Consider the following 16,899-nt stretch of genomic DNA (forward strand, 5'->3'; position numbering starts at 1 on the left):
TGATGGTGGGCCTAATAAGGCTTACACTCCCGGTAGATAGTACAACCAGGATATATATAGATTATGAAAGAAAAGGTGTATATTTTTTTGAGGATGAAAACGGTACTGACATGATGCGATTTTAAGTTTCAGGTGCATGAATTTTTGTTATAAAGCTTTTAAAATAGGAAAGTAAATATATGTGAGAATTTTCAAGCAGTACTTTATTTGAAATACATATTTTAATATCTTATTTTGAGGAATATATTCAGAATTTTTATCATTTTTACTTTTGGTTTCTTTTTAATTCTGTACAGAATTTCCTCAAAAACAGTGAAAATAATTTATTTGATACAACAAAATAAAGCAGATTTGTCTCTGACAATGTTTGTACTCGATGTCTTCAGTTCATTGGTAACATTTTTTTGTATAACGGAAAACATATAAATATTTTGATATATATTTGTCCAGAAATGTCACCTGACCTTGTTGGATGATGACCTTGACCCCAGGGTTGAAGGAGATGAAACATTCAGTATATTCCTAAGTTCAGCCGTCAGTAGCAGCCTTGTTAAACCATTCACTGCTGTTATACATATACTAGATACAGAACTTGACTGTAAGATTTTATATGTTATTTATAAAGTAATTTTATCTCGTAGGCTACCAGTATAAACTCAGACCAGTCTGCAGTTTGATACATATTGTCTGACAAATGAAAGCTGGACAATTCAAGTACAATGTACAATTTTTTTCTCTAAGCGAGACAAATTTATATGACAAAGCTGGGAACCTTTTGGTTATATTTGTCACAAATGTCTTGCAAAGAAAACTGAAAATTTTACACAAAGAAAATAATCTTAAAAAGAGGAGAAAACCATTTAGTATTTTCATTTATATGATTTTCAGTTTAAAAAATGGAGAAAAGTGACATTGAATTATCCCCTTATATAAATCAACTGATGAACTTTTGTAATTGGTAAAGTTCATTATATTATGGAGTGTTATAAGGTTTTTGGCCCATGCACATAGAGTCATAAACAACTATAATACAAATAATTATTTAGGATGTTGCAATAATTTTAAAAGTCATAAATAACTGAAACCAATCATTATTTTGTAAAAAAAAAAACAAAAAAAAAACTATATCGGAAATTTCTACAGTACTTCTTTAAAAAAAGAAAGAATAATTTATGAGTTTTGAATTCTTTAGAATACATGGTTTTATCATTAATCAATTATTGTCATAAGCAATTATAATAGAAATACAGATCTTGCAGTAAATGAATAAAATGAGTTTGGAATTGTTAGAATATATTGAATTATCACTAATTAACTTCTGTTTTAGTACCAACCATGAGTTTTCGGGAAGAGGGGTACAAAGTAGATGAAAGTAAACAGATATATGATGTTCCGGTGTACCGGACAGGTGACACGAGTTTTGAATCTTCGGTAATTTGCTACACTAGACAGAACACGGCTCTTGTTATGGAGGACTATATAGAAAGGATACTGTCAGAGGATTCCAGAATTATCTTCAAAGCTGGAGAGAAGGTAAACTTTTCAGATAATATTTTATTAATTATTTATTTAGTTCATTATTGCAAACTCATGAAAAGCCTGGTTCAAGTTGAATCAATATTTTTTTTCTCAACTTTTTATCTTTTTCATTGCTGAACATTATATTTAAGGATCTGCATTAATGCCTGCAATAACATTTTTCAACTCTTTATGTGCCTCTTAAAATATAAGGATTTGATATTTTTTTTAAATAAATGAAAATTATGCACTGCTTTATCCACCTTATTTTCAGTGGACAGTCAGTCTGAAAAGTCAGTCTGAAAAATAAATCTTGTCATAAAATGAATTGTCCTTTGAATTCTAGTTATATGCAATTTTTATAGAGCAGTCTGTCTGAAAATTAATCATTTCATGGATTAAATGGCTACTCAAAATCGTATTATTAATGAGCGATAAGTCTGAAAATTGAACTCAAAATAAGTTGTTATTCAAAATCAAGTTATCAACCTCCACAGGTGAAGAACTGTACATTAGGTATAGTGGATGATGACTTTTTCGAGGATGATGAAATACTTTACCTGAAACTTACTCGACCCCTTGGATCAGAAACTATAGGGGCTACAATAGGGGAAATCAACTCTACAGAAATAACAATCACAAGTTTAAATGATGGTAATTATATAAGATTTTTATGTGCCTTTCAAATGGTGTTAGTTCACAGAGATTTGCTCTTATATGTAATATATTAGACATACAATTTTGTATATCAGGGATTCACGAATTCGAAAACCTAGCTAAACGCCGTTTTCCGGTACTTTCTGTACATAGCTCTGGGGAATTCACCTAATGGAGTGTAATAGCGAACTCGATGTTTTCGGCCTTTTTTAAAATTAAATTGAAATAAAACAGTTATTTCTTTATAAGAAAATAATTAAATATCATTGTATGAATAATTCCATACAAAAAATAAAGTAAATACACAAGTTTATGCTGAAAATATCTTTATTTATTATGGAGGATTCCACTACGTCTGTTTGAATTTTATTGATTTTCATTATAAATAATTTATTTTTTTGAATTATTTGCAATAGATATTAAAGGAATATTGATAATTTTCAAAAACATGAATTTTATCACCTTAAACGCTTAAATAATATTAGAAAAATAGAAATATCACGTAACTGTGTTATGTACCTCATTTGGTGTAATTCCCCAGAGCTAAAACGGTAACGTACCGGAAAACGGTGTTTAGCTAGGTTTTCGAAAAGGTCAATAATGGAATCAGATTGTTTAAAGTAGAAATTATTCTCAGTTTTTGTCAGATATGGCACATTTGTTAAACCTTTAGGTTGATTTTCTATTTGTTCCGACTAAATGTGAAAAATTGAGAAAAAAATGATTTATTCAAACAAATTCAAAATGAAATTCTTTGTCTGAAGGAACTAATTTACAAGCTTTTTATGATATCCTTTCTCTTTCTGTTGTGTTTAATTTCCAGTTTCATCCTTTCTAATTTTAAAGTTTTGTCTATGTTTAGAGAAAATAGTTTGCTTTAAAAACACATGTATATATATCATATTCAGTTCCAAGGATAGAGTTTGAAAAGTCAGCATACAGTATACCAGAACCAAGTGCCAAAGATCAAATTGCCATGGTAACGGTCAAGGTCAACAGACTTGGAGATGTTTCCAAGGTAGCAAATGTCAGATGTAGTACCAGGGATGGATCAGCATTCTCAGGGACAGACTATAATCCTAAAAGTCAAATTCTTCAGTTTGCGGAAGGCATGTTATAATTTGTATTTGTTGATTTTCTTGATATAATGTCATTATTTGTGATTGATTTAATAAAAAAATGTTTCATTTGTTAACAGTTAATGTGATAAGCTTCAACAGCAGCAGGGCCACAAATGAAAATATCAAGGGTTGTGGTTATTTTAATCCACTATGATTTTCAGTTCATTCTATTTTCTCCTGTCATTGAACCATTCCCAAAAGAAATATGATTGCGGCACAAAAAATCCAGGATTTTTACCCCTATTAGCAAAAACGGAGATCTTTTGAATTGCATTCCTAAAATTTCAAAGTGTAGTTTGAACTTTTTCAAAGTGTCAGTACCACAAGCAATAATTACCTTTATATCTGAATCCCTCAAGTTTGATAAAATTCATTATTTTATTCATACAGGTGTTAAGAGTTTGGACTTTTCCATTGATATCCTGTACAACAGTGACATAGAATGGCATGAGACATTTAGTATTGTTCTCGGTCCTGGGGATCCAGTTGGGGCAGAGCTTGGATCAGTTTCTATGGCAACCATTACCATTCTTGACAACGATGTATCTGGTAGTCTGGTTCTACCAGCACCACCTTTGGTAAGATGATTACAGTTATCTTAAAATTCATTGTTTTTTTCAATCACAGACAACATAGATGCTAAACAATTGTTCTAATATAATCTTTCATGAAAAATGATGTTTATCAGTCTTATTCTAAAACTTCATTTAGAAATGTTTGTTTTATAATATTTTAATTAGAAGATGCCATAATAGTGTCTGTCAATCCAGGGATTATTGAATCCTGAGCTCATATAAATACATGTATGAACTTTCATGAATGTTTGGGTTGTATAAGAAAGTTTCTTAACTCTAAGCCTGGTGGTGACAACTAGTTCTACCCATGTGACCAGTGCAGATCAAGATCAGCTGGTAAATCTATGCTGAGAGATCATGGTCTGCACTGTTAGTTAATTCAGTCAGTACAGATTTTGAAATTTTCCCTAAGAATAATGTGTGGTTTTGTCCAGTTTGAAAGATGGGCACAGTCTATTTAAAATATTGAATTTTAACATTGAAAGGGTTGAAGAAAGTTTGTTTTTAGATACAATATAGTATTTATTTTTATGTTGCAGGTTGTCTCGCTATTGAAGTATGACGATGTTGAAGCAGGAATGAAAATTGATCCAACACCTGGCTATCCTCTTGTCTGTATTACAGTAAGTTAATGTTTAATTATCTCCTAATGTATTCTCACTTATTGTACTCTGTTGAGCCTAGTAACTTAATAATAAACTAATGTTTATACTCAGGATTAATGTTGCAAGGGTCTCAAACCCTTACCTTTGGCTGTTCAGGGGAAATGAGCCATGATTTACCTTTAATCTGACCCCCTTTACAAGTTCAATGCAGTCATTTAGTTTTGGGGCCATGTTATGGCAAGGAGAATGTCGGGGATTTTTTACCATCACACTCTATCAGGTTTGAAAATTCAAAAGTCAAAGTTCCATTTATTTCTTTAGTTACTACTGACTGGTGCATTAATGTTATCTTAATTGATTTTATCATGTCTCTGCAAAAAAAAAATGTCATTGCATGTAGTTAAAATAGAACTCAAAGATTAACTAAGCATAACACTATACATTCAACTGTCTTTGAACATTTATTGTTTTACAGCCCTGTGATGTTCATCATCCAACTTATAAAGTGACACACAGTCTGTGTGACGAGGCAAAGATCAACCAGACTGCCATGTTTTACCGGTGGGAAGTTGGTATACCGGACATGGGTGGATCTAGACCGCCCTTTATTGAAGTCTCTTACAACACACTCTACACTAGTGTCAACCACATGGTCCTTGATTCTATATACTTCCGACCAAGTTTCCGCATCCGTTGTATAGTCCAGCCTCTTGACGAGAGAGGGAACCCTGGGATACCATTAAAGAGTAACCCAGTTACGATTGGTCGAGACAATGGTATTTGTAAAGCACCAGTATTTTCAGCATTGCCTTACAGTTATCAGGCCCAGTCTTTCCATACTAAACTTGAGTATGTTGGCACTGAGGACAAACTACATCCGAATACCATTCACATCACAGTCAAGGTTCCCCATCAAGACGGAATGCTTCCACTGATTTCAACATCACCGATAAGCAATCTGAAATATGTTCTTTCTGAACCAGTCTACAGACAACAACATATTTGTTCTAATTTAATCACACCAAAAGAAAGAGCACCTCTTCTTAAAGCTGGATTTTTAAATGGCGAGGAATACCTACCAAAGTATTTATCACCTGGTTTCGATTTTCCATATCAGTTTGATAGTAATTTGAGAGAAAATAAAACATTGATGTTATACAAGTATTTAGATTTGAAGAAATGTTTGTGGACCTTTGAAGCATGGTATCACATGACTGACCTTGTTGACCTTTGTGGAGGTCGTGCAGTGTCAGATTTCCAGGTCAAGGACATTGGGCAGACATACTTGACAGTGAGAGTACCCATGTATGTGTCTTACCTGTATGCAGTAGCACCTATTGGTAAGTTTTGCCTTTTTCTATTGTATTAGTATTTTTACGATAACATGTAGCATAATATAGTGGGTTTTTTTTTATGTATTCAAGTTAAGTACAGTTTGTTTATCAGCTGACATAAAAAAAAACTGAATAAATGTATTAGTTTTGCAACAACAGTATTTGTTGTTAAACTTGTACAGAAATTTCATTTTCCATTTTTGAGCTGATGTCTATGTATAAGATCATCTGAGATAATCATAGACCCTTTATTTTGTTCCTTTTGAATCATATTTCTAGGTTGGGGTTCATTAGAACACAGAACAGAGCTGGAGTTTTCCTTCTATTATGACACTGTGTTATGGAGGTCAGGTCTGGAAACAGAGGGTGACCTTGGAGGAAGGTTACAGGTCATGAGAATTCTCATAGATGACAATGGCAGACTAGTGGTTGACTTTAAAACACAGGCCAAATTTAGAGGTAAGGGTTGGTGTTTTGAAGTTAGGTGAGAAAGTTTGATAACAAAAAAGAAGTTAAGCAATTCCTGGTCCTGTCCTATATATATCTGATATCTGTGATTTTACAACAAACAGTTTGGTCTAAAATGAGTGGTAAAGGTCCTGTTTAAACCAGTGACTAGAACTGATGGTGTTCCAATTCTAAAATGTTTCGAGAAACAGTCCTCCCATTTTATATTTCAGCCATTCTTTGTATGTGTACACAGTTCCATTAGAAGGCTAAAGACAAAATCCCATTTTCTGAAATTTACAAAACTGGACAAATCCACTTTGTATTTGAACCGTGCCATGACAAAACCAACATAATGGGTTTGCGGCCAGCATGGATCCAGACCAGCCTGCGCATCCGCGCAGTCTGATCAGGATCCATGCTGTTCGCTATCAGTTCCTCTACTTGTAATAAAGTTGGTTAGCGAACAGCATGGATCCTGATCTGGATCCATGCTGGTCGCAAAACCATTATGTTGGTTTTGTCATGGCGCGGCTCATTTTTGTTCCCCTTGATTAAATTACTGATTTATGTATAACAGGGATGTATGTGTTGGACCATCATACATTACCTGGATACACCAGCCGATTTGTCTCTGTTGACAGTGATGTCTCATTTGACCTTGACCTTTTGTGGGGTCAAAACACGTTTGATGGACCACATCAACTCTGGAGGGCAACAAGTGATTACAGTCTGAAGGTGAGCTTATCTAAACTCGATTTATTTTGAAATCTGGTTAAATAAGAATTTTTAGCGCAGAAAGTAAATTTAAGTGCACATAATTGTTTTATTTTTTTGTCTTTTTATATTTTTGTATGAATACACTTGGAAATTTAAGCGTTTAAAGTTAAATTTTCATAAAACTGTAAAAGAAAAAGAATCTGTTAATCTGGTTGAAAAAAGTGGCTTTTTTTTGTTATGATGTTAGATTTTACATATACCTGTATTGCGATAAAGTAGAAAATGATGTTTATATAACTATTCCAATGATATGTTTACATTTTTTTGCTGGTAATCATTATTAAAATTATTGTTATTTTTGTTGGTAAAAAATAGAATTGATATAATATTGTAGTACAATGTAAATGTATAGAATTATTAGTAGACTGTATATAATACAATAACTCAATGTAACATGTATTAAATATTAATGTGTGGAGCTTGAGGTACTAGGTGTTTGACGTTCCCCCATAACCCCCTAACCCCAACGCCTCTTCTTTTCCCACCTTAAATAAAGGGAAGAGGTCGAGTAGATCCGTTTTTTGTGTGTATACAAAATTAAATTAAGCCGTCTCATATACTACTTAGCTAGAAGCATGTATATTGTATGAGAATAAGAATGAGAATAAGAAGTTTTAGTGATGCTGTGCTCTGCTGCTATATAACAAAATTAGAGGGGGGAGGAGGATGGGTGCCATTTAAACTTTGTGAATTGTTGATTGATTGCAATCAAGCACATTGGATAGGGAACATGTGTTTAATTTTGATCACCATTATAGATTTTTTATGTAAAATGGGAGGGAAATGTACAGTATTATCATTTCAATAAAAATACCGTATATTGTTACAAAAAATATAAATGTTAATTTAAATAAAGTTGTATATATTTTAATTTAACATTAACTAACCATCATATTCTTATTCTAAAGCCATGATAATAAATATGTAATACTGTCAATTCACTTAATTTTGTGGGCATGAAATTTCATGGTTTTGCCAAAAAGGACATATTCCTGGGTTGTTAAAATTAGTTGATTGTCTGCTTTTGCAAAGAAAAAATGTAATGCAAATATTGTTGTAAGAATAGTCATACAGCAAATATAAAAAAATTTGTTGGATCTTAAATTCCAAGATTATTCTATCCACCAAAACCACGAAAATTAGTGCCCCAAAAATAATACTGTTTTTGCAGTAATTAATCATATTTTGACACTGCTTCTTAATTTTTGTTGCAGAATTTTTCAAAAGTAAGCATAAAAATCATAGTGAATTTTTATACACAGTTACTAATAAGATTATATTTTTATATAAAGAAATATTTAATCCTGGAAACAAATAAATATCATTTTTCATTAATCATAAATTCGGTGTGTAAGTGTTAATTACCAGTATACATTATTTCCAAAGATGCACTTTCCTTTAATCTGACATAAGCTAAAAAAAATGCATGCCTTTCACAAGCTAAAATTGCTAAATTTCGTCTGCATTGCCATTCAGAGCTGATGCAAACAAAACTTATTTTATTCAGAGCTTATGCCACTAAAAGTTAACTACTAAAATTTGTAAACAGAATTAGAACGGCAACCGCTTAAAAAGTGCATACAGAGCTCATGCTTCTAATGTTGTTTACAATATTTAAAGCACATACAACCAGCCATTACAAAGTGCTAAGAGCTTATGCCACAAGATGGCAAGAGGCTTCTAATGAATAAAATTTAGAATTGAAACCATTTCAGCCAGTCTACTTGTCAAGGCAAAGTATGAATTTATAGCCATGCTCAAAGCAAAATTGCAACATCATTTAGTTGTCATACACTCATAGAACATTATAACATTCTCTGAAAAGTCTCACCTGAAAAATGTTCAGAAATTTAAGGAATTGTATACCAATCTCAAAAAACAAATTTACCCAGGCCGTCCGAGTTCGAGCCAACGAAGTTTGACTGTATTTTTATTGTGTAATCCCAGAAAATACAAGAAATGTATGAAATGTCATCTTTTCAAAGATAAATGTATCTATCAATGATTAAAGCTTTAGCTATAATCCTATCACATTGTGTCAATTAATGCTTGTTATTTTTTATTGCATATAAAACCATCAGTGCTTTTTAACCTTTATCTTGCTGAATTTTCATGAATTTTTCAAGCTTTTTTTTTTCATTTTTCATTTTTGGGGATGTGAAAATGAAAATTTCAAGTTAGTCAACCAACAGTATAGAGCCTCAGGTCATACTGCACTGATGTACAAGCCAGCCTGGCCCTATACTGGTGGGCTAATCATTTTTAGCTCGACTTTTCTATGAAAAGGGGAGCTATCCTACTCGCCCCGGCGTCGGCGTCGGCATTGGCGTCACACCTTGGTTAAGTTTTTCGTACCACCCCACTTTATTTCAGAAGTATTACAAGTATGGCTTTGAAACTTACCATACTTGTTCACCATCATAACCTCCATCTACAGACAAGAGTACATAACTCTGTCAAGGTTTTTGACAGAATTATGGCCCTTTTTTGACTTAGAAAGTGTATTGAGCTTGGTTAAGTTTTTTGTACCACCTCACTTTATTTCAAAACCATTGGAGGTATTGCTTTGAAACTGACCATACTTGTTTACCATCACGACCTTCATCAACAGACAAGAGGACATAACTCTGTCAAGGTTTTTGACAGAATTATGCCCCTTTTGACTTAGAAAATACATTGAATATGGGTAAAATCCACTTATTGCCTTAACCCTTTGAGATATTGCTTTGAAACTTTTAATGCTATTTCACATCATTACCCCCATCTGTACGCAAGAGAAGGTAACTCTGTCAAGGATTTGTTTTAAAAATTAAGGCCTTTTATCGACTTAGAATCTTGGTTAAGTTTTTAGTACCAGTCCACTTTTTGACTGAACTGTTTGAGATATTAATTTGAAAGTTGGAATACTTGTTCACTTTAAAAATACAGAGATTCTTGTATTGCCTTTTACTGCAAAAACTTTTTTTATTGGCAAGCAATAAAAAAGTCGAGCGCGCTGTCTTACGGACAGCTCTTGTTGTGTCATGCAGGTATGGATTAATAATTGTGAATAATGTTCATTCAAGAGAGTAATGTACACAGTGCCATTTAATGCTTTAATTAATATCAACCCAATATGCAATATTGAAATTTTTATCCAGATTCCATTTATTTTTAAATTTAATAACTTTGCAATTGTTGCCTTGTAATGCTTTTTGTCAATTTTACATGTACCCCAGAGCACTCTTAATGTACATGTATTGTTACTAGATGTACACAAACATTTAAATAACTGTTTTTGTTTCATATGTTTGTTATTTGTTATTTTGGACAGACTTGTTTCATCCCAAGAAATAAATGAGCCACGCCATGACAAAACCAACATTATGGGTTTGCGACCAGCATGGATCCAGCGACCAGCGGATGCGCAGGCTAGTCTGGATCCATGCTGGTTGCAAACGCACTATGTTGGTTTTGTCATGATGCGGCTGAAATTAATTTAACAGTTGGTTTTGTGGCTGGTAATTTGCACTTGACAGGACCATTCATGAACACAGCCTGCAACATTTTCAAATTTGCTGTTTTGGAATTTCTTTAGGGATTCTTATTTTCTTTATTCAATAAATGATTATAGAAAAATACAGTATCTTAGAGAAACATTTGCATATCTAAATGTCAGGTTTGATATTGAAATGCTATAAGTGAAGCAAGTTCTATTTTATGACTGCTAAATTAGTATGTTATATAATGATATTTATCTACTTCCTGATTACATGAGGGGTGCAATGTTATAGTTAAACCCATATTGCAATATACTTTTACTTCTACACAAGTTAAAAGACAATAAACAGTTTCAGAAGAAATAAGGCAAAAGACAAGATGAATTTTAGTTTGTCCAAAATAATGCTTATACTCCTTATAGAAACTTATTTATTATTACTTGTACATGTATTGGCACTGCACTTTAAATATTAGTTTTTTTAGTCTTAGAAAATATTTTAAAGTTTAATTCAAATATATAACTCACATGGCTTTAACAGTGGCATTTCATTCTGCATTGCTTGTCTTTGAGCCGCCATTGCAATGTAAATTAATAGGACTTTTTGGATCAGTCTGAAACTCAAGCTATTATAACAATTTTATTGGGAACCAGTCTTAATCTTGAGTGTCTGATTGGTTGGTTTAAACTTTCAGATTTAAAATAAACCAATCACTTGCATTATCAGTATAAAGGACTAGCCTTAGTGATGAAGAATGCATGAACAAAGTGAAAGACTAAGATGTGTTCAATGTTTATCGACCATTGAAGTATTTGCTATTTGTTTTTGTAAAAATGTTTTGAAACTTATTTATGTTTTATGCATCATTTGTATTCTTGGTTTTATCTGCATCACTGTAATGTTTGATAAACAGGGTACAACACAAGTGCTTTTGAATGCATTCATTAAGAGATCAAAACTTGCCAGTATACAGGAAAATCATGAAATCATGAATATGTTTGAAAATTGAAGAACAAGAAATGATATATATATTTATTTATTCACCAGTGATTTATTTATGTGTATTTCAGGACTACACAGGAGAGTACATGGCTGAACTTATACCCTGTACAGTACAGTCAACACAGGGCTACACGATACATACACCCCCACCCTGCACAGCTCACCAACCACTCAGGTAAAAAAATTGATATTAGTTTTTATTAACATTACTCTTTCAATTATCTTATTTAATATTGTGCATTATTTTTTCCTATCATTTATCTTCCTCCTTACATGTATTTGTCAACTTGTCTCAAATACAGTCAAACTTGTCAATAAAAGAACAGTGTTGGGAAATTAAAATTGTTTTTAATTTAAAGGTGTGGATTATTTTTATGCCCCCACAAAGTGGGGAGCATATAGCATTGCACTTGTCCGTCCGTCTGTCCGTACGTCCCGAAATCTTGTGAATGCAACTCCTCTTAAACCGGATGGCAGATTTTGCTTAAACTTCCAGGGATGAACAAACTTAATGTAAGTAAAGTAAAGGGAAATTTTTGCTGCTACCAAATTTAACAGAATTATGGCCCTTTGTTGAATTTTTCACTATATACCATATATATGTTGTCAGTGGGGGCATCCGTGTCCTTTGGACACAGTTCTAGTTTTTAAAACAATTATATTGGCCATCTCCTTAACAGAAAAAAACAAATCTTATAGAATATTGATTATGCATTCATTAATAAGAATGAATTAAAAAATTCTGCAGCATTCTGTAATATGACAAAATACACATGTACATGTGAATTTGGGTTTTAATTTATGTCTATTTTGTTCTGTTTTCCAGGTTTGATGTTCCAATAGCATTCCAGCAGACAAATCGACCAGTACCACTTGAGTACACTCTAAACACACATTTCCAGATTACTAACAATGAGAAAATGTTTGTTATGGATCCATTTACGGAGGGTTTTGATATGGAGGACATGGACTCTGACACACATATAGCTTTCTCTAAAGGTATTCCATCAGGAATGTTTTGTGTAAAGTTTTGAAAATAACTCCATACTTGTCAAAGAGATATTTTAAAAAAGCATTTCTTTCAGATGAGTTTAGAATTATATCCTGTTAACAAAAATAATTTTACAATGAGATTTTGTATTAATTAAAGACTGTTCTTCACTTAATTCTTACTGTAGACACATGAAAAGGATAAATTTGTCTTTTAATAATAGTAAAAATCTAGATATTGATTACCGTACTACATTATGAAAGTACATCCAGAAATGTCTATTTAATTGATTACAGAGTTTGAAATGATTCTTCAGTTTCCCTTTTCCCAATTTTACATTCTTATGCTAATTCCTTGTTCAATTCATTAAAATATGTTGATTAATTTTATATTTATCAATTTAATATTTGGAGTGTGATATATTTCAGGTGATAAGATATATGGTCGTGTTTTGTGGAGCCCAGAACAGAATCTTAAAGATGCCTATACTTTACTGCTGGAAAAAGTCTTTATTTGTGCAGGTAGTTTATTTAAAAATCTATTCCAGGTTCAGTGATTATTACTGATATTACATTGTTTATCTCTAAGAAAAAATAAAAATGATTATTTGTAAAATTTCATAATGACATTGTCTTATAATGTTTGATATACTTTTATGTCAAATTTTTTAGTGTGAAAAATATCATATGATATCCACAATAATAAAATCAATCATGATTATTGAATGTTATAATAGCAGTTTAATGGTTATATTTCAGGACGTGATGGTCATATACCCACGTATGATCCTACAGGAACTGTATATAATAATGGACCACAGTTTGGCTGTATACAACCTGTTCCAAACCTTAAATACAGATTCCTTATCTTGGTAAGCAAATCATATATTTATAATAAAATGGTTCAATAAATTAATAAACAATTCTATTTTTTTTGTGAATTAAAGATAAATTTTGTTGATAAATTGATTAACTTTGTGAACAAAAAAATGGTTCCATATAATTATGTTAAAGCAACCATTTATTTACTTGAAAAATGAATTATTAAATTTTGCGGCCAGAGGGGGAAGCATATCAAAATAAATTAATCTCTGAACATTTTTGATCTAAGAAGTGCATTTGATTTTAAATATTATAATGGGCTGAAATTGTGTAATGGATTTGCCCTGCTTTGAATTTAGAACAGTCCATTTGAGTTTTAAGGGATTTCAATAGAAAAAAATACAAATATTGAGCAGCTAACTATATAGAGCCTAGTTAGACTACATCATAGTACAGGCTGGACTGGTTCTATATTGGTGGCAAAGACAAATCATTTTTGGTTCCAGAAGGGTAAGGGTTAAGCCAGTTATAAGTTAATGAGTAGTCCAGCTGTATATAATTGATCTGCAAAGAGAATTAAGACATGATAATTTATAATTTCATTTACAGGACCGAGGGGCTCCAGACATTACCAACAAGGCATTCCAGGGTGTTCCTTTTGATGCCCAGTTTGTGTCAGAGAACTCAATGTTCTCCAGTCTGTTATCTATACATGGTGTAGATGGATTTATAATCAGTGTTGATCCACTTTACAAGGTAAAATATGTTCATTTCTTAGTAATAATATGGTATTTACTGTACATACATGTATTGTATTTTTCATGTTTGAAAATATGTCTGCTTATACAGATGTATTTGAAACCAGTGACTAATTCTGGTTCTATTATGTAGTTGGTCACTTGCAAAGAAATTGGTAATTACTGGCAAGTTATCCAGGAAAGCCAGTTAGATGGACCTGCTAACAAGATATGATAAAAATGTGTTAACATCAGCATAACAAAAACAAGTATGTTATTTGACAACAGGACTTTTGGTAAAACATTTAAAATTTAGCATATTTGAAATTACAAAATGTAGGTGCATTAGAAAAGATTGAAATTTCTGCTATAAGTTTTTCAAGAGAATATACATTTTGTATATACATGTATATTTAGGTTGAACATATTTCTAAATATTATTTTCTGTCTCCATTATAACTAGCATGTTCTTTGTTACAGGTGACATCAGGTTTTCAGTGGTATCTACAAGTCATGTATTCTATTGGACCAACAGATCTCAGACTTTTTCGCAGAAAGAGATCTGCTCTTCTCTCATTGGACAAATATAAGAGAAGTCTCGCAGAAAATACTCAGATGAAGTACGATTGGTTAGAAAACAATACAAGTAAAAATGGAACAAATATTAAAGTACTGCATTTAAATAATACTCAGGTACTTGAAAGTACAGACAATAAGCAAAGTAATAATTTAACTCCTGTTTTATTACCTATTATAATAGTTATAGTAATAATAATAGCAGCAGTGATTTTATTTTTCCTCGTGCGTCGGAAAAGGAGAAGAAAAAACCATACACCAGAACCTCCAAAGAAGAGAAACAATTTAGAACTAGCACAACAAAATTCTGTGATTTTTAAAGGTAATCAAAATTTCTCGGTGCGTGCAGGGTCGAGCTTAGAACTCAAGGAGTCGGTGATTTATAAAGGTGATCATGGGAAAACAGCAGTTAGGGTAAAAGATACAAATATCCAGAAAAATAAAAATATTTCCAAAGGAAACGGGACAGAAGTGTGATAATTTTTTATTGTTTTATTTCCATTTTTTGTTGTATGGTATTTGTTGGTATGGTTATTTATTTTGATGTCTGTGAGTTATGTATGTTGTGTGTACATGTATATTTGACTTGAAAGTAAATAGGCCAGTCTTCTTTTTTAACACACTTGTTTTATATATGTAAGTGTATTCTATATTATGAATATTGTCTCCACTGATTGTGAAACAATACAAAACTTGTTATTGTTTACAGAATTATCCTTTAAAAACAGGGACCAATCAGATAGCAAGATATTATTCAGTACAGATCTTTCCTTAAATAGTATACTATTAGGTTAATCCAGTACTGGCTTTAGACAGGTTTATATTATGTTATATAGAAAGATCTATTTTGCTTGTTTTCTAGCAAAATTAGAATAACTCAGGACTGAATATTTCAACTACAGCAAATAATTCATTTATGTGCCATGGTTTGTAGTTAACCAAACGTTGTTATTATTATTACAATGTAATTTAGTATGTAACTTGCCAAAATATGTCATACTGCTGTGAGTTATACTTCATACAAGTAAACTTCAGCATTTTTATCGAAAAAATTTCTAATCTTATCATTTTTCTTTCATGAGAAAAAGAGTACTTACCCAAATATTTCTAATATCTTTGAAAACTCTCTGACAAAATGTTAAATTTTTGGCAGATTTTGCAGGGCAGAATCAGTGTGGATTTTCGGCTTTTTGGCAAAAAGTTCACTTGTCTAATACGAGGGTGAATACGCCAGGTATATAAAAAAAATCCCTGCGATATAATTGAAAATAGGGCTGCCTCTTATAAGAGGGTATATACAGTAATAATAGTGTAAAGTATTAAAATGAGGGTTTCTGTTTATTTGCAGATGGGGTAATTTAAAATGAGCATTTTGAGTTCTTGTCCTGATAACTTCCCTAGCCCAAAATTTTTTTGTGTAATCAGTCATTTAGATTCAATAATACCAATATTTCTATACACAAAAAGTTGAAATGTAGCTTCATACAAATTTTTAAAGTCATTACAAAACCATGTTTTGAATTTCACACCACCTTACCATTTGGGTATTCATTCTACGTTATATTATTATACTAACTATAGGTCTATGGGAATACTAGTTTGAAAACACAAGCAAGGCTTCTCAAAAGATAGCAAATAATTCTAAATAGAAATTAAAACTGCTGACTTGTAGGAAAAATTCATCATTGCATACACAAATGTTGGAATAGAAATTTTCTGCTTTATTCATTAGCACGGATAGAAGTTATGCATCCCAAAGTCAGTAAGTTTGAAAGTAACATTAATAAAGAAATCCATTCCAAGTATTACACATTTAGTATATTTTTAATTTATTTCAATGAAATTAAATATGACATTAATAATAAAAATATTTAGTTTGAAAATTGAGGGTTTAAACTTTAAATATTTATGAAATATAACATTTGAACATTATTCTACTTTTTACAGTAGTATTTTTGAGGTTTTCTTAAGGGATAGTATTGTACTTTTAATGAAGTTGACAGACATGGATGAGTTGACAATAATACTTTTTTCACAATTTAAGATGTCAAAATATGCAACCTCAGTATTTATACATTAACACCAAATAGTTTGATGTACTTTATTTGAGCTGACCAACATTTGTTCTTAATAACATTTTTATAATAATTCCATTTTCATTCTCGATGTTCATAATGAAGGCATGAATTTGTAAATGATATTATTGCCTTGTATGTAAATATATTTATTGATACTTTTTTATTACAAATAAAGCCA

The 16,899-nt window shown here is 31.6% G+C and overlaps 1 protein-coding gene across 1 annotated transcript in view; it reads left to right on the forward strand.

Annotated features, from left to right (window-relative positions):
• Positions 1-16,423, forward strand: part of LOC132752671 (extracellular matrix organizing protein FRAS1-like) — a 133,509-nt gene extending 117,086 nt beyond the window's left edge. The window contains exons 42-56 of the mRNA XM_060743034.1: positions 451-598; positions 1,328-1,533; positions 2,016-2,172; positions 3,084-3,284; positions 3,687-3,874; positions 4,411-4,494; positions 4,952-5,816; positions 6,090-6,269; positions 6,838-6,995; positions 11,587-11,693; positions 12,345-12,517; positions 12,938-13,030; positions 13,268-13,380; positions 13,940-14,086; positions 14,548-16,423. Of these exons, the coding sequence (XP_060599017.1) occupies positions 451-598; positions 1,328-1,533; positions 2,016-2,172; positions 3,084-3,284; positions 3,687-3,874; positions 4,411-4,494; positions 4,952-5,816; positions 6,090-6,269; positions 6,838-6,995; positions 11,587-11,693; positions 12,345-12,517; positions 12,938-13,030; positions 13,268-13,380; positions 13,940-14,086; positions 14,548-15,120 (3,393 nt within the window). The 3' untranslated portion in view covers positions 15,121-16,423. The remainder of the gene's footprint in view (positions 1-450; positions 599-1,327; positions 1,534-2,015; positions 2,173-3,083; positions 3,285-3,686; positions 3,875-4,410; positions 4,495-4,951; positions 5,817-6,089; positions 6,270-6,837; positions 6,996-11,586; positions 11,694-12,344; positions 12,518-12,937; positions 13,031-13,267; positions 13,381-13,939; positions 14,087-14,547) is intronic.
• Positions 16,424-16,899: the final 476 nt, after the last annotated feature.

The sequence above is a fragment of the Ruditapes philippinarum genome, unplaced genomic scaffold (genome assembly GCF_026571515.1).
Source record: "Ruditapes philippinarum isolate M1 unplaced genomic scaffold, ASM2657151v2 ctg2671_1_1_1_1, whole genome shotgun sequence".
In the NCBI taxonomy this organism is placed as follows: domain Eukaryota; kingdom Metazoa; phylum Mollusca; class Bivalvia; order Venerida; family Veneridae; genus Ruditapes; species Ruditapes philippinarum.